Source organism: Dipodomys spectabilis, unplaced genomic scaffold, assembly GCF_019054845.1.
Source record: "Dipodomys spectabilis isolate Male_0828 unplaced genomic scaffold, ASM1905484v1 ptg000234l, whole genome shotgun sequence".
In the NCBI taxonomy this organism is placed as follows: Eukaryota; Metazoa; Chordata; class Mammalia; order Rodentia; family Heteromyidae; genus Dipodomys; species Dipodomys spectabilis.
In genome coordinates this window covers 10,925,275-10,945,534 of record NW_024870911.1, presented here as the reverse complement: position 1 = coordinate 10,945,534, position 20,260 = coordinate 10,925,275, and the positions used below count along the sequence as shown (strand labels likewise).

General features: G+C 37.2%; 1 protein-coding gene across 1 annotated transcript in view; it reads left to right on the top strand.

The window, feature by feature from the left end:
* Irak3 (interleukin 1 receptor associated kinase 3) overlaps nt 1–20,260 on the top strand; it is a 33,690-nt gene that overhangs the window by 2,193 nt on the left and 11,237 nt on the right. Inside the window, exons 2-7 of the mRNA XM_042699152.1 lie at nt 6,048–6,230; nt 9,204–9,268; nt 10,377–10,431; nt 12,335–12,486; nt 14,718–14,782; nt 19,291–19,405. Coding sequence (XP_042555086.1) covers nt 6,048–6,230; nt 9,204–9,268; nt 10,377–10,431; nt 12,335–12,486; nt 14,718–14,782; nt 19,291–19,405 — 635 coding nt within the window. The remainder of the gene's footprint in view (nt 1–6,047; nt 6,231–9,203; nt 9,269–10,376; nt 10,432–12,334; nt 12,487–14,717; nt 14,783–19,290; nt 19,406–20,260) is intronic.

Genomic DNA, 20,260 nt, shown 5'->3' with positions numbered 1-20,260 from the left:
GAGATCTGAGGATCGCGGTTCAAAGCCAGCCCGGGCAGGAGAGACCGTGAGACTCCTATCTCCAATAAACCACCAGAAAAAAAACCGGAAGTGGCGCTGTGGCTCAAGTGGTAGAGCGCTCGCCTTGAGCTGAAGAGCTGAGGGACAGCGCCCAAGCCCAGAGTTCAAGCCCCACGACCGACAAAAAAAAAAAAAAAGAGATAAGATCCTCCCCTCTCCCGTCCTCCACTAGATTACTTCAAGCTAGATGATGAATGGAAACATTTATACCTACAGTTACTAATAGAGTTACTGAAGTTAATAATTTTACTCTGAAATTTCTAGCCCGTCTCACTCATTGGCTGTCCCCATCATCCATCTATTTGCCAACTTGATGGAGGTCTCCAATGTAACATTCCAGAAACATCTCTTTTCTCAAAGTTTTCCCAATCTCAGTCAGTGGCAACCCTACCTTTCAACTATTTTGGCCAAAATATTCATCTTTTGTGACTTTTCATTTTCTTCCCCAAACCACATCCAGTGTCTCAGCAATTGATGTTTAGTCTGTCTTTAGAATCTAACATCTAACTACTTCTTAACACTGTCCCCACAGCCACCTTCATCCAAACCACTGTCAGATCTTAAACTACTTTAATCCCCTAAATGGGAATCTTTAGTACTACCTTTTCCTTGATCAAGTCTTTTTCCAATTCACTGAGCCTGTTAAGCATGCAAAGTATATTGTGTTATTATTCTACTCAGAGTCCTCTGATAACCTCCCATGTTGCATAAAGTAAATAGTGAAGTCCTCCATAGCTTCTTTCACTTCCCTCCCTATATTTGCTTGACTCCAGCCACAGTACCATTCTTGTTACTTGAATAAGCAAGGGCATATTTTCCTGCAGGTAATCTTACTGCTCCTGTCTTCACTTGTTTCCTGTTTTTGCTTAACTATTACCTACCCTGACTGCTTTTAAAAAACTGATGCATCCTCCTCCCGTAGGCTCCTTTGCTTTTATCTATATTCCTTATTACCTCTCACATCCTTCATAATTCATATTTGTTTACTGGCCATAAGCTTTATGTGATAGTTTGTCTTGACTGTCTACCTGACTGGACTGAGAGATTAGTAAAGCACACACCTAGGTGTGACTATAAGGGTGATTCTATGTATGGTTAACTAAGCAGGAGAAGTCCTGCCCTAAATATAACTAACTAAGCAGGAGATAACATGACCTGAATATCCTATAGATGAGGTTTTACATGGAATAAAAAGGGGAGAGAAAACTTGCTAACACAGTCATTGTCTTTCTGCTTCCTGGCCCCCATGAGGTGAGCTACTCTGCTTGACTATGCCCTTGCTGTTGTGAAGGACTGAATCCTCTGAAACTGTGAGCTAAAATAAGTCTGTCCTCCCTTCAGTAATTTTAGCCAAGTATTTTGTCATAACACGTCATCAATCTGACTAGCGGACTTAGTGCAGACAGAGTTATTTTTTTGTGTTTTGTTTCATACAGATTCTCCTAACATCTAAAATTTTACCTGGCACAGAGCAAGCATTCATTAAATATCATGTTTTGAATGAACTAATGGATCAACAGATACCTGTTAAACATCCAAATCTCCAAGAAAGCACTGTGTTAAAGAAAATATCATAGTTCTTACTTGGACAGATTTTCCAATTTAGTGTAGAAAATAGATCTATGCAAATGGGAAGAATGTGTAGAAAAATAGTATTGATTATCTCTAGGTATGAAATTACATAGTGTCTGAGGTTGCAGATGAGTACTGGCATTGAGGGGAAGCTGTTCTAGAATTCTCTCCCTGAGATAGTATTAGGTACTTACTTGGCTTGGAATTGAAAAAGGAAGACAGATGTAAGAACATGGGAGAAATCATATGTTGCTGCCTTCCTTCCTTCCTCCCTTGTTAAACAATATGTATCACATGTGTGTATGCCATAAAAAGTACTAGGAGCAGGGCTAGGAATATGGCTTAATGGTAGAGTGCTTGATAGCATGTATGGAGCCCTGGGTTTTGATTCCTCAGTACGTAAGCAGAAAAAGCCAAAGTAGCTCTGTGGCTCAAGTGACTAGCCTTGAGCAGAAGCAGCTCAGGAACAGTGCCCAAGCCCTGAGTTCAAACCCCAGGGCTGGCAAAAAAAAGTACTAGGAGCTTAATTATGGAAGTGTTACTTCTTATAAAATGTATTTGCTAGTGGGTATTAATGCTTACAGTGGGGTTTGAGAAACAGAGCTAACATACCTTTGAGTTTTGTTTTACTTCTGTGGAGTTAAAAATATATTTGATCTTAAAGACTCATTTAAAATTTGAGTAATTTCTGCATGCGTGCTTTATATAGAGAAAAAAGAAATGCATCTTACCTTTTTTGTTGTGTTATCTAAAGACAAACTTTGCAAGAATGCTGTCTTCATTTCCTAGGGGTTTTAGCACATGGTTATATGCAAATACAAAGATTCCAAATAGAGGTGTGTTGCATTATTCTGAAAAACCCTTTCAGAGACAGATTTGCATATGGAGACATGATTTCTAATACTGAATTCCCCAGTGGTTAGCTTTACTTGTCTGACCTGCAGTCTCCAAACAGCCTCCAGGAACCTCAGATCATCCAGCAATATTTATTAAGCAATCATTATCTTTGGTGAACCGATTTCTTAATTTCTCAGGTCATCCTTTCTTCTATATCAAGATGCCTTTCAACAAAAGTTTTGCCTTGCAGAAATTGGCCTTTAACATTATTCAGCCACAGCTTATTTTTCTTTAATTTACCTTTTCAATTTAAGATATTCCTAACTTTAGCAATACAATTAGTGGGGGCTTGGTTCTTTATTTTTAATTGGACTTGTACTGTGCGTAAACGACGCTCTGTATTCTGAAAGAGAACAAACAAGGGTTGGAGAAAACGATGAGTATTGAATGCAATTAACATATCAACATTTACATTTGGGTTGCCTCAAATTGGAGTTTTAGCTTTATAGAATTCGGTCTAAATGAATTATATGTTTTCTGGACACTAATAATGCTCTTTAATGGTGTTACTATTCAGAATGTGTCATCCTTGGGGAAAAGCTATTAAGGTTGCTCCATGAATCATCAGTTAGACAAAGAGAAAATATATTTCATTTCTAGTCTCGGAAGCTGTGCATGCATGCAGGCAGAATTCATTTTCACTGAGTACTGACCATTTTTGCACTATGAGCTTAGGCTATTCAGAAACAAAAAAATGCCTTTATACCTAATCTAGTGTTCCTCAGGTTTTAATGCAAACTCATTCTCCTTTGACCCAGTCAGTGTTAGGAATTGAAGTCCCTAGCTCGTTTGACATCTGTTCATTCATGTTCTGGCTGGAACTCTTGAGGTGTGCTAGAGGGAGGGTATATTACAGTAGCAGTTTCTTTGCCAAGACAACAGGATTGGGAAGCACAGGAGCATGGCCTGCTATGTTTTTAAAAGGGAAATTGGAAAAAAAAAGAAAAAAGAAAGAAAAAGAAATATGACCAATGGGAATATGTGAGGAAATGACATCTTTTGGGAACTGGAAAGTTAACCCTGGATTTCCTTCATATTTCTAAACTCTTCCTTTCCCAGTGCGAGCTATTGTATTACTGATAAATTCTATTTGTAGCTTTTTCTGTGTGTCATACATAAAACTCTTACAGAGTCGCTGGGAATGTGGCTCAGTGGTAGAGTGCTTGCCTAGCATGCATGAAGCTCTGGGTTTGATTCCTCAGCACCACACAAACAGAAGAAGCAGGAAGTAGCACTGTGGCTCAAGTGATAGAGCTCTTGCCTTGAGCAAAAAGAAGCTCAGGGACGGTACCTAGGCCCTGAGTTCAAGCCCCAGGACTGACCAAAAAAAAAAGTGAAGCTGCCAATTTTGTATCACTTTATAGAAATCTGAGATTAGTCCCCTAAACCAGGACGTCTGTTCTTCCTTCAACAAATGTATATGGAATATTTATGTACTAAGCATGTCTCTGAAGATCTAAAGGTAAACATAGGGGGTTTGTACTCTTTGATACAACCTCTGCCCTTTTCTTTGCTCCTTCATGGATTCTGTTGTTGTTGTGATACTGGGGCTTGAACGCAGGACCTCAAACTCTCACTTTGTCTTTTCTGCTCAGTATTTACACTCTACCTCTTGAGCCACACTTCCTCTTCCTGTTTTTTTTTTTTTTACTGGTTACTTAAAGATAAGAGGCTCAGATTTGTCTGCCCTTCTGGCTTCAACCATGATCCTCAGATGTCAGCCTCCTGAGTAGCTAGGTATGAGCCACCAGCACCCAGCCCTTATAAACCATTTCCTCTATCTGATAGGCCTTCTCCTCTTGAGTCAGCCTACTGAACTTTGCATCAATCCATGTGTGTTGCAACGTCAATTGAAGTTTGGTCATCCTTCCTGTTCTTTCTCTGACCATCTAACCTACCAAAACATCTTCCTCTTCAACCTCTGTGAAATCATGCACCTGTGTCTTATTTCAAAGGCTCAAAGTATAAAGGAAATTGATTTATTTAGTTTAGAAAGGCAAAACCTATTGTGTTATGCAAATATTATCACTTTATATGGGGTATTATTCACAATGTTCTGCAAATATTAGCCAATTAATTTTCTCACGGAAGTGTAACTAAGTTTTCCCTTTCCTGAACGGGAATATATCTTCAGTATTTGGGGTTGTTTTTTGCAGTGTTTGTTTTTAGAAGCAGAAGTATTTTAAAAAATGGAGTGTGTGTGTGTGTGTGTGTGTGTGTGTGTGTGTGTGTGTGTGTGTGTGTAAAATCAAACTAAAGGTCTTGGGCAAGTTAAGTGAACACTCTGCCAGTGAGCTATAGCCCTAGACTGAAGGAATTTTCAAGTCAGGATTCATATAATTATTAGGCCAAGGAAGAATAACCAAGCTTATTATAGTTTTACATTTCAAGTTTTAAGTAGAACAGCTTCATGGACATTTGCTCATGAGATCGAGGCCATAAGTCGCCTTGTGTTGCACTGTACGCAGACCTACCACTAAACACTTCTCGGTTTTTTTCCTATATCCTCAAAGTAGCTTTTCCTATATAGTTATTAGTTATACACAGAAAGGTAAATTTTATATCAGAGCAGCCTTGCATGCACCTCTTCAACCAAGTAGCCCAGGTAAACATGGTGTTTAACTGGACATCCTTATTATAAACCCTGGGTATCAAACACTGAGATGGACACAGAATCATGGCATTGTCCTAAAAGATGAGGAAAAACTGAGGAATCATCACAGATTGGAGAAGACTTGAAAGAAGCCATGAATGCAATGAGGGAAACTCAAAAGGAATTGAGAATAGAAAAGCTTACTAGTGCATCAAGTAGTGGAATTAGACTAAAGTCTACAGTTTGGTTATTAATGACTGATTATTTTACTGAAGTTTTTAATGTGAGTATTCGTGGAGGGCAGATGATGAATATATACTAAGTTAATTCAAATTTAAAGTCACAAATAGCTGGGTGTTTGTGGCTCAGGTTTATGATTCTAGCTATTCAAGAGGCTAAGGTCTGAATATCATGGTTCGGGCAACCAGGAGCTGGTGCCTCATGCCTGTAATCCTAGCTACTCAAGAGGCTGAGATCTGAGGATAATGGTTCAAAGCCAGCCGGGCAATGAAGTCCCTGAGACTCTTATCTCCAATAAACCACTCAGAAAACCGAAGTGGCTCTGTGGCTCAAGTGGTAGAGCACTAGCCTTAAGCTGAAATGCTGAGGGACAGCAGCCAGGCCCAGAGTTCAAGCCCCAAGACCACCACCACCAACAACAAAAATCTCAGGCAGAAAAGTTCATGACACTCTTATATCCAATGAACCACCAAAAAAGCAGGAAGTGGAGGTATGGCTCAGTGATAAAGCACTAACCTTGAGCAAAAAACAAAATAAAATGAAGAGTGCTAAGCTCTGAGTTCAAGCCCCAATCCTAGCACAAGAAAAAAAAAGTCACATATAAAATATATATGGTAACAAAACCAAGTATTTCCATAAGAGTAAACAAACTGTCCTTTGATTCTTTCAATTGCAATTTCCACAGCGGAGCGACTTTCAGACAGCTGGTTAGATGTTCGTCATATTGAAAAATATGTAGACCAAGGTAAAAGTGGATCAAGAGAGTTACTGTGGTCCTGGGCACAAAAAAACAAGACGATCGGGGACCTTTTACAGATTCTCCAAGAGATGGGACATCATCGAGCTATTCATCTAATCACAAAGCACGGTAAATACATTATTATAATATACTTCCTAAGTAGTAATATAATATTTCATACTATGTGTCAGTGATTTCTGAACTTTGCTTTTATGTGCAGAGGTTCTTATAGTGTTACATTTGAGTGCATGTGATATTTTCTCCCTTTATTGCCTATTTTCTACAACATGTTTCTTTCTACCACTTTATAGTTTGGTATTTCAACTTTTGCTTACACAAGTATGAAATTTTTAAAGATTCCATTTTTTATCAGCAGATAGCAACAGTTTTCTTTAAAACCTCAGAAATACAGTATTTAGGTAAAATAAACATAATGCTCTATCCTTAATTTTACCATATGATTTGATGTTGGTAGTATAGTTGGATCTTCTCTTAGTTCAGGCATCATCTCCAGAATAAATTTGGGCTTTTTCTTTTATCTTTATTGCTGTTTTTATGCCACAGACTTGAACTCAGCCTTAGTTATCTGTCATTATTCCACAATTCCTCCTCACTTGTCTGTTCTGGATGCTGCATCTTTCCTTATTGTTTAGCAGAGACACCTAATAAGCAATACCCATGAAAATTTTTCCATTTATTCTTCTCAGTCTTCTCTTATCATCTTTTCTACTTGGATTTATCATTTCAACAATAATGAACTTGAGTGATCTTGGTCCTTTGTGTTATAAACTCAGGACTCCTAGGTTAGAAACTTTTGACTTGTTTCATCCAAGCATGTTTATACCTTTGTTTATTTTGCACACGTTTTTGTAGTATTTTTAGTAACATGAAATTCTCTTTTGCTATTAAGAGAATATTTATACATACAAAGAAGAAAACCTGAGAAATTTGTAACACAAAATTATAGCTTCAGGACAACTTTATCGGGAAGATTTTTTTTTTTTTTTTTATTTTTTATTTTTTTTTTTTTTTTTCTATCGGGAAGATTTTTATATAAATGGACTACAAGTTTCTTTATTTCTTTTTTTGTTATGCTGGGACAAGGGATTGAACTCAGGACTTCACAATCTTTCTTGACTGTTTCTCTCAGAACTGGTGCTCTACCACTGGAGCCATACCTCCAGTCTAGTATTTTGCTGATTAATTACAGATAGAACCTCACAGGATTTTCTACCTGCCTGCCTGGGCTGGCATCAAACCTCCAGGTCTTAGTTTTGTCACTGGCATCTAGCAAGTAATATTAGTTTCTGGTAAACTTCACTATGATATTATCTATTATGATATTATCCCCTTTTCCTATTCTTTACACCATGCCTTCACTTGGCTTAGAACAGTAGAGTGCTTCACTTTGTATCTGAAAAAATAAAATGGTATGAGTCCCTAGGACTCATAAATGCCAGGCCTTTTCATTATCTGAGCCTTTCTCCAACCACTGAAACCATCCACATGGCCTGGTGTTCTCGATATAAACCTACGCCCATTTAACAGGATGCTTGGGTATGTGTTTTCTACTTCGATATCCTGGAATAGATTTCAGGGTAAATGATCATTCTATGTTGTTTACTAATGCAGCAGATAATGATTTGGATTGAATGTAGACAAAAACTCTACATTCCTGGTTGATTCCTAATCAGTAGCACATGCTAAGTTGATTTCAGTTTCAAGATTTGAGATTAGGAGTTGAATAGAAGATAATTATTTACTGATCTAGTATGATGAGATGGGTAAATCCAAAATGAAAGGGAGAGTTCTGTGTTCTGACCCTTTTAAATATAGAAAATGGCATTATTTAATTGTAACTTTGTGAGTTGATGGTTTGGATTTAATCATAATCTTGGAAATGTATCCTGTGTTTTCAGTTTTATTCATCTCAGTGTGTTTTGTAACTTACATTGTGGTTTATTCTTGAACTCATCTGGTTGCTTGTTTTAAATTTTCACATTCTTGTGAATTTCCCCCAATTTCTTCTTATTGTTGACTTTTATTTCAATCCCTAGTGGTCAGAAAACATACTTTGTAGGATTGCAAACCTTTCCTAATCAATCGAGCTTCATTGACTTGTCTGACATATGGTCTGCCCTGGGGGAAGTCCAGAGTACACTGGCGAAGAAGCTTGGCTGTGTTTTGGTTTAAGATGTGATGTTCTACAAATGTTTCTTAGATTTGTTTTGTTTATAGTGTTCAATGAAATTTTTATTAATCAATTTTTTTTGTTGCTAGTTTTCCAAGCAAAATAATTTAAGAAATGCTAGAAAATAATCTAAGAAAAACTAGGAGGCACCACAAAACTCTATTCTAAAGTATAAAACAGAACTTTAGATATGAATATAGAAATGATTTTTTATTACCTAGTTGTGATTGTTTCTAGAAAGCTACCTAGATGATCTCAGTTCACACAGAACTATAAAAATACCAAATTTATAGTTTGTATTGGGGAAGTTTTGGTGATTGATAATGTACACACATGCACACACACACACACACACACACACACACACACACACACACACACCATTATACCCATATACACAGAACCACTTCTAATATTTTATACTACAAAATAGTATAAAATAGTATAAAAGTAAACAAATCTAGGGAGATATAATCTCAGAAAACATTTTAAATATATATTCAAAAAGCTGATAATGATTACATCTTTCTTTCAGTCTTCTACTGTTTACCATTTTAATAGTGTCTAACAATAAACTAGCTAGCTATTCAGGTTTTAAGAGAAGAAATGCACATTTGTAGAACAATCATTGGAAATCTATTTTACCCATGTAAAATTGTAACTATTTCATTGGAATAAAATTGAACTTTAGAAATGAACTGACTAGTGAGATATCTATTTTTACTGTCTCCCAGAGAAATAAAACTATATTAGGAACATAGACATTTTCATATCTTATTCCCTTCACTTTAGCTTTGTTATTGTTATTATTATTGTTATTGTTATTTACGGTGCTAGAACTGAGCCCAGCATCTTAGGCATGCTAGGTAAACATTCTACTAATGAGCTATATCCTTTTATTTCTTTTTCAGGAGCAGGCTTGACTACTTTAGAGGCCAGTTATGAGGAGCTTGGATTTCCAAACATATCACCAAAGGTAGAAGATATGTATATAGAAAATGATCCTGGAGGGCTGGGAAGGTGGCTTAGTGGTAGAGTGCTTGCCTGCATGCATGAGGCCCTGGGTTCAATTCCTCAGTACCACATAAGCAGAAAAAAGCTGGAAATAGCACTGTTGTTCAAGTGGTAGGGTGCTAGCCTCGAGCTGAAGAGCTGAGGGACAGCACCCAGGCCCCTACGACTGACAAAAAAGAAGAAAAAAAAAAAAAAAGAAGTGATAGAAAATGACCCTGGATCTTCAATATAGACAGTTTTGTAAGAAATGAAATTCTAGATTTAAAAACATACTTTAGGATTTTTCTTTGGAGCCTCTCACTTTTTAGAGGCTCATTACTTTCCTTTTACTTTCAAATAAACTTACTTTACTATATAAAAAAGTCATGAAAGTAAAGTGTGTGTAGAAAAACAATATATATAGCAAAGTATATATATATATATATATATATTACATATTATATGATATATATATACAAAGACTCTTTCAAAACCAGAAATGCCTTAGTTTTGTCATTATTCTTCATTTAGCTGAGGCTTCAGGACATTACAGATCTGTAAATATTTGAAGAGTTAGCGCTTTCCTCCTCTGATCTGTCAGAGCTGAGACAGCAATATTAAGGCTGCTGTGAGTTATGCTTTTGCTGTAACTCAGCTTTTAATTTTCTTTTTCTAGCTGATGTCTACATATTGCAGTTTGTATTTTAATTGATATATTAATTCTATAGAACAGCTTGTTTCGTTGTGACATTTTCATGTATGTCTTGTCTCTATTATTTTGTCTTCCCTTCCCCCAAGTCCCTTCCTGTAGCAAATTAACTGTCATCACCTTTTAGCATTAGAATTCAGTTAATATTGACTGTAACTGGCTGACAGTAATTGTAATGCATCTTAGGTTTTACAGTTGACACAGAAGCCTTAATTTTATATGGAAATTAATGTTACTGATTTAAGTGAAATGATTGCTTCACACTAACTTTATTCTAAATTAGATTCTCCTCTCTCGCACTATGTAGTCTCACAAGAATTCTGTCAAATCTCTTTTCTTTCTTACAAGACAGAGTTATTTTTGTATTCATTTCTTCTTTTAGGGAGCAACCCGTGTTATGGCAGATAACGCTATTATTCCTGAATGTAATAAAAAAGGTAAAAAAAAAATATTTTCTTTAAAGTGTGCTTTTATGCAGGTGAATTTAGAGGAGGAAATGTCCAAATAACACCTAAGGGTAAGTCAGGTTTAGTATAAAACTTTCATATATGTGAAAACATTTTCAATTTTGATTGATACAGTTCTAATAGATGTTAAGAATCCATTGACTAGGCTGGGCATCAGTGGCTCACACCTGTAACTCAGAAGGCTGAGAACTGAGGGTCTGGATTCAAAGTCAGCCACAGAAGAAAAGTCTGTGAGATTCCATCTCAATTAACCACCAAAAAGCCAGAAGTGGAGGTGTGACTTAAGTGGAGCTCTAGCCTTGAGTAGAAAAAGCTAAGGGACAGCACCGAGACGCTGAGTTCAAACACCAGCACTGGCATGTGTACACAAAAAGATTATAAATTTGCAAATTTTGCCATAACATAAGAGAGACTTTCCTTGTTAGTAAAACTTACCATTTTTGCCAGGTGCCAGTGGCTCAAGCCTGATATCCTAGCTACTGAAGAGGCTCAGATGAAAAGATTGAGGTTCTAAACCAACCTGGCAGGAAAGTCCATGAGACTCCTATTTCCAATTAACCACCAAAAGGTGGGAAGTAGCGCTGTGGCTCAACTGGTAGAAGACTAGCCTTGAGTAATATAGCTCAGGGACAACTCAGAACCTGAATTCAAGCCCCAGGACTGGAATGATAAAAGACTAAAAGTAATTTGCCACTTTTTATATATCATAAGAAAACTTTTAAACTTATCTTGGGTCTTGTTTAACTGTACATATTGTTTCAGCAAAGATCTTTTGAGATACTTATATTACAGTGCTGAAGGTCTATATGAAATCTGTATTTTCCATATTAACTTCCCTAATTTATTAGTAGAAAGAATAATTGGGTCGCACTAGGAGGCATTCTGATAAAAAATTAAACACTGTTGAAGATTACCTTACCTATGTTTTGCCACAAGATCTGATGCTCCTTTGAAATTAGATAAATTATATAAAATTTGGTTCCTTAGGATACTAAGTGTGTCTTTAGAGAATATTTTATTTTGACTATGAAAACACAGACAAAATTGGGCTCTGAAGGATGAAGCCAAGGGTTTTTTAAATGTTGTTATTGTCATTATTGTTTGTTTTGGGGGAGGATTGCTTGTTAGTTTGTTAATTTGTATTTTATTATCCTTAAATACTTTCTTCAATCTCTACTTTAGGTGATTTTTTTTTTTAAACAGAAGCAACTGCTAGTCTTCTCAGAGAAAGTCAGTTAGGCTTTGGCTCATGAAAAGTATCTCTTTAAGTCAAGCTTGGAGAATATTGTGCATTTTTAACATGAATTCTCTTTCCAGAGTTTGTCCTTCCATCCTTCCTTCCTACCTTCCTTTCTTCCTTCCTTCCTTTTTTCTTTCTTTTCCTTTTTATTTTCTTCTTTCCTTCCATTTTTCTTTCTTTTCCTCTTTCCTTCTTTTTCTTTCTTCCTTCATTCCTTACCTTTTTCTTTCTTTATTTTGGTCTTTCTCTTTCCTTCCTTCCTTCCTTCCTTCTTTCCTTCCTTCCTCCTTCCTTTCTTCTGAAGCTATTTTAAGGTCACAACCAATCAGCAGTGATGTATTGACCTAATGAGAAAGAAACAAAATCTTGGAATCATCTCTTTGGCTGATCTCTTAGAGAGGTAATAAAAATCATAATACTAGTGCTTAGAGATCTAAAAATCCATTTTCTGTGTGAAATGACAGAACTGGACCCAAATAACTGTACAGAGAACACATCACATGCTGGACTTCATTTGGGTTCAGGACACTCCTCTATAGAGGAGTCTATCCACTTTTAATGGGCTCTGAAGTTTAGTTACAATAGTGATATTGGTTCTTAGTGATTTGTCGTCTCCCTATTTTCCTTCCTAAGGACTATTACTAAAACCTTCCATTAGCTTCCAGAATATCATAGATGGAACCAAAAATTTCCATGAAGACTTCCTAATCGGTGAAGAGGAGCTTTTTGAGGTTTACAAAGTGAAGATTCAAAGCCGTACATATGCCATTAAATTATTTAAACAGGTACAGAAGACTTACTATCACAGGATATACAGTCCATTTATTCGCTCATATTTCACATTTAAATGCACCATTTTCATCAACGTTGAGAAGAGGTATATTTGAAAATAAAATTTCACAAATGGAAATAAGACATGATCTCAGTTGCCTAGAGAAATGAGAAATGACTGCGTGAATGTAGAAACTAATTTCTTCCCATCCCCAGATGTATTGCATGTAAAATACTGTTCCAGAAGCTGGTCTCTGGTCTCCAGAACTTAGCTGAAGAGGATCAGGTTGTGCTGTACTTCAGAGGAGCTCTGTCCTTCCAGGCAGTGTCCTGTTGGCATTAACAGGGTAGTGTAGCAAATTGCACATTTTCTATCATAGAAATTGTCTTCTCTCACAGTTCACGAGGATAGGAAAAAAGGAAGTTTCATGCAGGGGGGTGTTAGTTTTTCATTACTATGACAAATACCTGAGAAAATCAATTTAATAAAGGGGCAGTTCATTTTGGCTGGCGGTTTCAGGGGTTTCAGCCCATTGTCAGCTGGCTGCATTGCTTTGGAGCCTGTGATGAGGAAGAACAGTTTGGAAGGGCATAGTAGAAGGAGTCTGCTCAACTCAAGTAAAGCCAGAAAGCAGAAGAGATACAGCCAGGGGCAACAGACTGTGTGCATCTTTCTGTGGCATTCTTCTAGGGATCTGTTTTCTCCAACTGGGTTCACATCCTTCTTCCCTGCACCTCACAGTAAAAAATACCATCATATGATGTACTCATCAAGGTACTACTCCTTTGATGAAGTCAGATTCTTCATGGTCCAATGGCTTCCCCAAATCCCTATCTCTTAATATTGCTGCAATGGGAACCAAATTTTTAACACAGGAGTTTTTTAGTGGACACTTCATCTCCAAACTATAACAACGTTATGGAAACTACAAGCCATTAATAGAGTAGTGTAGCAACTTACAAATGTGAACATTATAGCGGTGGGTGGGTGAAGCCTAGGAGCATACTTAGTGTCACTCTTTCATGGTAGAATTTAGCAACCTGAGATCTAGGAACATGCGTGGACTTAACTCTGTCCACATTAAAAAATATACGTCAGGCCAGGCGCCCATGGCTCACACCTATAATCCTAACTACTCAGGAGGCTGAGATCTGAGGATTGCGGTTCAAAGCCAGCCCAGGCAGGAAAGTCAGTGAGACTCATTGCCAATTAACCACCAGAAAACTAGAAGTGGCACTGTGGCTCCAGTGGTAGAGTGCTTGCCTTGAGCTGAAGAGCTGAGAGACAGCACCCAGGCCCAGAGTTCAAGCCCTACAACTGACTAAAAAATAAACAAATAAATATATATACATATAGATATACATATATATGCACACACACACACACACACACACACACACACACACACACACACACACACACACACACACACACACACACACACACACACACACACACACACACACACACACACACACACCAGGCCTGGGTGCTGGTGGCTGATGCCTATAATCCTAGCTACTCAAAAGTCTGAGATCTGAGGATTACAATTCAAACCTAGCTCCAGCAGGAAAGTCTATGAAACTCTACTCTCCAGTAACACCAAAAAGAATTGAAGTGTGACTCAAGTGGTAGATTGCTAACATTGAGTGAAAAAAGCTAATAGAGTGGCCAGGCCCTGAATTCAAGCCCCAATACCAGCTCACACAAACAAAATTAATAACATACCAGGAACTGAATAGGTACCCTATATAATGTTAATAAATTTAATAATTTCTTCAATATTCATATATCAGGCTCTAGGCTAGCCTCTGACACTTTTTGAGTTGACATATGCAACTGAGCCAACTTATAATGAAATTCTCAGAATACAGGTAATATGAATTGGATTCTTTGTGAGATCAAGAGTTTCTGTCATTGAATCTTTCTTGAATACTTTTTAAAATATTTTTGAATTTATGTAAATTATGAAAATATGCTGAAAGTGTTTTAATCTGGAATTTGGCAACATGACATATGTGTGAACAATTTTTTAGCAATGATTGTAACTCTGTTTGGGGTTGATGAATTTTTTTTGAAAATCTGATGACAGTTAAAGATCTATCAGCCAGAAAAAGAAATTCAAATTCGTTTATACCAAAAAGTTTTAATATTATCTAATTAAATTAATTCCCATCTAATTTCAGACCCCTCAGAAATAGAGTTCCTTTTGTTATTCTTACTCTATGTTTTCCATATATTTAGGACAAGAAAATACAATATGAGAAACATTGGAAAAGATTTTTATCTGAACTTGAAGTTTTACTTCTGTGAGTATATTTTTGTCTGAATTTTCCCCTTCATGCCTGGGTTCATCTCTGTTTATCTTTGATTTTAAATCACAGTGATTAGCATTTAATTAATGTGGGTTAGGTGTTAGAACACTGGGTTCCTTTTTTGACATCTGCTTCAATATATTCCTTAAAGTACATTTTAAAATAGACCATTTACATAATTCACTTCAACATATTTCAACAAGAAACTGTCACAAGGAAGTAGGTTAAATTGTGTGTGACTAACATGACTGAATAGTAATTCTTGGAACAAAAATTGTATGTATTTCCCCCTTCTCCTGTTCCTTAGAGACATTTCAGTTGAGAAACAGTTTCATCACTGAGACTTTCTTCAGGAAGAGAGTTCTAGACAAAGACATCAAATGCTTTTAATGTGCATATTATTTTCTGGGAACTCATTCATGAATCTTACAGTCCTTGGAGACAAATTTAAATGACTTCATTTTCATAATATATTCCTATCTGTAGCTATAAATTCTTCTTCATTGAAGGCTTCTAGCCCTGTGGAGTTCACTCATCACCCTTCGTATGCATAGAAATGTTCTTTTCAGCTGTTCTCGGGAAGATATGTAGAGTTGGGGGTTGATGGAAAGGGAGGGACGGAAGACATTAATTATACTGAATTCCATGGCTTTATCCACAGGAACAGAAACTAAAACAGCAGAAGCTAAATACCTACTATATAGCTGGTTTAAAAAAATGTTTCAAATTCCAGTGATTGATCATTTGCATATAAAAGTAAGATTCAGACATTTTCTAATTCCAAAAGGGCAAAGAAACCAAGAAAGACTTTCTCCCACAATCCAGCTGGATCTCCAAAGGCGACAGTTATCTGTTTGTTTTATATATTCCTAGAGATATTTTATGTATAGTCCAACAAGTATTTGCCTTTTTATTTTCCTCCTCTTATACAAAAGGTAACATAGATACATTACTCATTTTGCTCATTTTTTTATATTTAGTCTGTGCTCTACAGTATCCTATTCCTCTTCAGGGATTTAAAGTTTTTTATTTTTTTCATTTCCCCCCCCCCCCCCAGTCTTTTATGAAAGAAAGAAAGAAAGAAAGGAAGGAAGAAGGAAGGAAAGAAAGAAAGTTGAGCACTGATGGTTCATGCTTCTAATCTTAGCTACTCAGGAGGCTGAACTCTAAAGAACTCAGTTCAAAGCCTGCCAGAGCAGGAAAGCCTGTGAGACTCTTATCTTTAATAAACTACTCTGAAAAGGCTTAAAGTGGTGCTGTATCTCAAGTGGTAGAGCACAGTCTTGAGCATAGAAAGATTCAGGGCCAGCACACAGGATCTGAGTTCAAGCCCCAGAACCAGAAAAAAAAATTGCAGCAAGATTGCTTTTATTCTTGGTGTCATCTCCAAAGGTATTGCAAAAACCAATGTCAAGGAGGCTGTTTTCTATGTTTGTTTGTTTTCCCAAAAGCCTTGTGGTTTTAGACCTTGCATTCAGTCTTAAGTACATTTTCAGATAATTTTTGAATTTGAGGTGAGACCAGTGCTATTTCCTGCTTTCCCATGTCAGTTTTCCCAACACCATTCATCAAAGAATTTTTTAAATTTCCATCTGCTATATTATATCTTCCTTAAGGATTAACTAACCATGTATGTATAAGTTTATTTGTAAACCCTATTCTGGTCCATTGATCTATATTTTTGTTGTAATGCCATCACATACTATTTTGATTACTATAGTTTATACCAGGAAGCAAATGCCTCTAGCTTTATTCTTCTTACTCAAAATTGCTTTGACTGTTTGGGGCCTTTCATGATTTAAAATTTTTAGAAGTTTTTTTCCTATTTCTGGGGGAAATGTAATTAGAATTTTAATACTGATATATTGAATCTGCAAGTCATTATGGAGATTTCACGAGCTTCAAACCAGCAATTTCTCTCCACAGCATCTCCATGTTCACACCTCATTGACCTCTACAGTATCCATTGTTCTGTTTGGTTAGTAATGTTTAAAAATAAGCAAATGAGCTAGGTGCCAGGGGCTCACGCCTGTAATCCTAGTGTGTGTGATATCTGGAGTGTGATATCTGAGGATCACCATTCAAAGCCACAGCCCAGGCAGGAAAATCCATGAGACTCTTTATCTCCAATTAACCACCAGAAAACCAGAAGTGGCACTGTGGCTCAAGTGGTAGAATGCTCACCTTGAGCTGAAGAGCTGGGGGACAACACCTAGGCCCAGAGTTCAAGCCCCACTACTGACCAAAAAATAAAAAAAGCAAATGATCATTTCTATTCCGTGGGCAATGGAGCAGAGGATCAGGCCATGACAGTATCTATGTGTCTACATTTCTGCTATCTTCTGCCTCCCAAAATACTTTGTCTCAGAATTATTTTAGATTGTGAGAGAACCACATAGCAAGTGGTTTCGATCAGCTGTTGAAGTAGCTGAATCTACCTCTTCTATTTCTTTTCTGTCCATTGCTTTTCATTTTAATAGATCTAGTACAAATAAAAATATGTATAGGGACCTTAAATCAGAAAAATTAAAAATAAGTCTTTAGGTGAGCCCAGTGACCTGCACCTGTAATCTTAGCTACTCAGGAAACTGATCTGAAGATCACAGTTCAAAGCCAACCCCAGGCAGGAAAGTCCATGACTCTTTTTTTTTGGTCGGTCATGGGGCTTGAACTCTGGGCCTGGGCACTGTCCCTCAGCTCTTCAGCTCAAGGTGAGCGCTCTACCACTTGAGTTACAGCGCCACTTCCGGTTTTCTGCTGGTTTATTGGAGATAGGAGTCTCACAGTCTTTCCTGCCCGGGCTGGCTTTGAACTGTGATCCTCAGATCTCAGCCTCCTGAGTAACTAGGATTACAGGTGTGAGCCACCAGCGCCCGGCTAAGTCCATGACTCTTATCTCCAATTAACCAGCAAAAAGTTGGAAGTGGAGCTGTGGCTCAAGTGGTAGAGTGTGAGCCTTTAGCAAAAAAGGACAGCATACAGGCCCTGACTTCAAGCTTCAGGAATGGCACACATGTATACATACATGTGTATGTGTTTATGTATACATACAGACACACCCTGAGATGAGGGATAAAACTAATCCCAAGCTATATATACATTATTTATAGCCACACACACACACACACACACACACACACACACACACACACACACACACTTACACACCTCATACATACATTTGTATATGTGAGAGACAGAGTATAAGTTGCTACAAAAGCAAATAGTCCTTTATAAGTAGAATATTTTTTAGCCAAGCATGATGTTGAGATCTAGAGGATTTCAGTTTGAAGCCAGCCTAGGCAGAAAAGTCTGAATGACTCTATCTTCAGCAAAATTCTGGACTGGAGGTGTGGCTCAAGTAGTAGAACACCAGCCATGAGCAAAAAGATAAGTGATCTCAAGCTCTGTTAGCAGCATGCACACATATATATAAAAAATAAACATTTTTCCATAGCCTCATTTGTTTTAATATTCCCAACCATGTCCAGGACATCATAGTATTTAATAAATGATTGTTGAATTACACAGAATTCCTAGTAAATGCCACATGTTTTATATTTCATAGTGATTATCTGTCATCCAGAGGTGTTCATAGCAATGGCACATACACTCAGGGAAATAGTTTTGTTAGTAGGCTAATAAATTATTATTATGAAGGGAGCCTGAGAGATATATTCTACACTCATATAGAAATCTGTGGCTTGTTTTTCTTGGCATGAAATTACTAGTTACATGGATTTTATGTAAGGATATAATTTTTGTGAAGACTTGCTATCTCTTCCCAGCTTGTAACCGGGGACAGATCCAGTACCTGACATAGTAATACTCAATAAATGAATGAATAGAAACCAGTTTCTATTCAGATACTGTAACTTAGTGATTTTATTTACATTGTACATTTAAATAAGTCAAATGATCAATTTCTGTTGCATTATTTTTATCTATAAATACCATAAGTATATGGTGTTTCATACTGATAAAAATAAATTATTAAGTCGGGCACCGGTGGCTCACACCTGTAATCCTAGCTACTCAGGAGGCTGAGATCTGAGGATCACAGTTCAAAGCCAGCCTGGGTAGGAAAGTCCGTGAGACTCTTATCTCCAATAAACCATTAGAAAACCAGAAGTGGCGCTGTGGCTTAAGTGGTAGAGCACTCGCCTTGAGCTGAAGAGCGCAGAGACAGCGCCCAAGCCCAGAGTTCAAGCCTCATGACCAACACCCCCCAAAAAAATTAGTGAAGGGTTGTCCTAGTTTTCAAAATTCAAAACTGTACATGGTTTCATAAAATTTTGTTCACATATAGATATTTCATTTTATGTGCATAATTGTAGTACTTGTACAGAAAGCAAATCTGTGTCATATGTCCAGTGGAATTGCTTCTTCCTTGGCTGTGTTTATCTACTTTTTGATCTATTCTCCATGTTTCCAAAGCAGTGAATTGTTCGTATCCTATCCGAACAGACAGTTTGATGGTTCTCAAAACCTTCTGTTTCAAGGTTCCATCATCCCCACATACTAGAACTGGCTGCGTATTTTATGGAGATGGAGAAGTTCTGTCTGGTCTATCCATACATGAGCAATGGAACCCTTTTCGACCGACTACAGTGTGCAGTAAGTCATGTCTATCATTTGCCTGGTCCTGTGACCTGCTGAAGCACAAGGGTAAGGGAGGGTCTGCTGAGATCCATGGGAACTGGAAAGTCAAGCCATATGCACAAGAGGGCTCTACCAAGAAAATAGGCTTTTCCTAGTTCTGTAAGGAAGATGGAACCCAGGGCCTCAAGCATGCTATAAGCAAACAGTGAGTCAGCAGAGCCCTGTTTCTGGCTTTTTGTGTTACATTTGTTTGCTTCCTTGTTCACTGACTTTTTCTGAGCCAGCCTACAACTCCAGATTCTCATGCCTCCACCTCCTGAGTAGTTATGATTACAGGGATGTACCACCAAGCTGGGCTCAAGAATTAATTTCCAACTCATAGAAACTGCATAAATAATTAGAGGGTTTGAGTTCCAAGCAACATGCATGCCACATATTTGTTGGTTTCTTACTCCGTACTGGTTCTAAAAACCTGAGTATATATTACTATTCTTATTTCCCAGGTAACTTTAATTTGCATAATTTTATAGAAAATATCATTGCATACAAAGGTCAGACATAAAAGTGATGAGTTACCCCCTGTATATCACCTTTATAATAAAAATAACAAAATAAAAATTTAAATAAAAAAGAAAGAGTTAAATGAATGCCATAATCTTCTCTATGACATATTTTAAGGGCAAGTTTAAGAATTGATTGCAAATAGTTTAATTTTCAGGGAGAGTGAGAACAAAAAACTAATTTTAGTTATTGATACTATTATGGCCCCAAGTAATTTTAAAATCTTTAAGGGGCTTCCCTTGTGTATCTTGTGGATTTGGGAATCAAATCCTAGCCCTTTCACATGCTAGACAAGGGCTCAACCCCTGA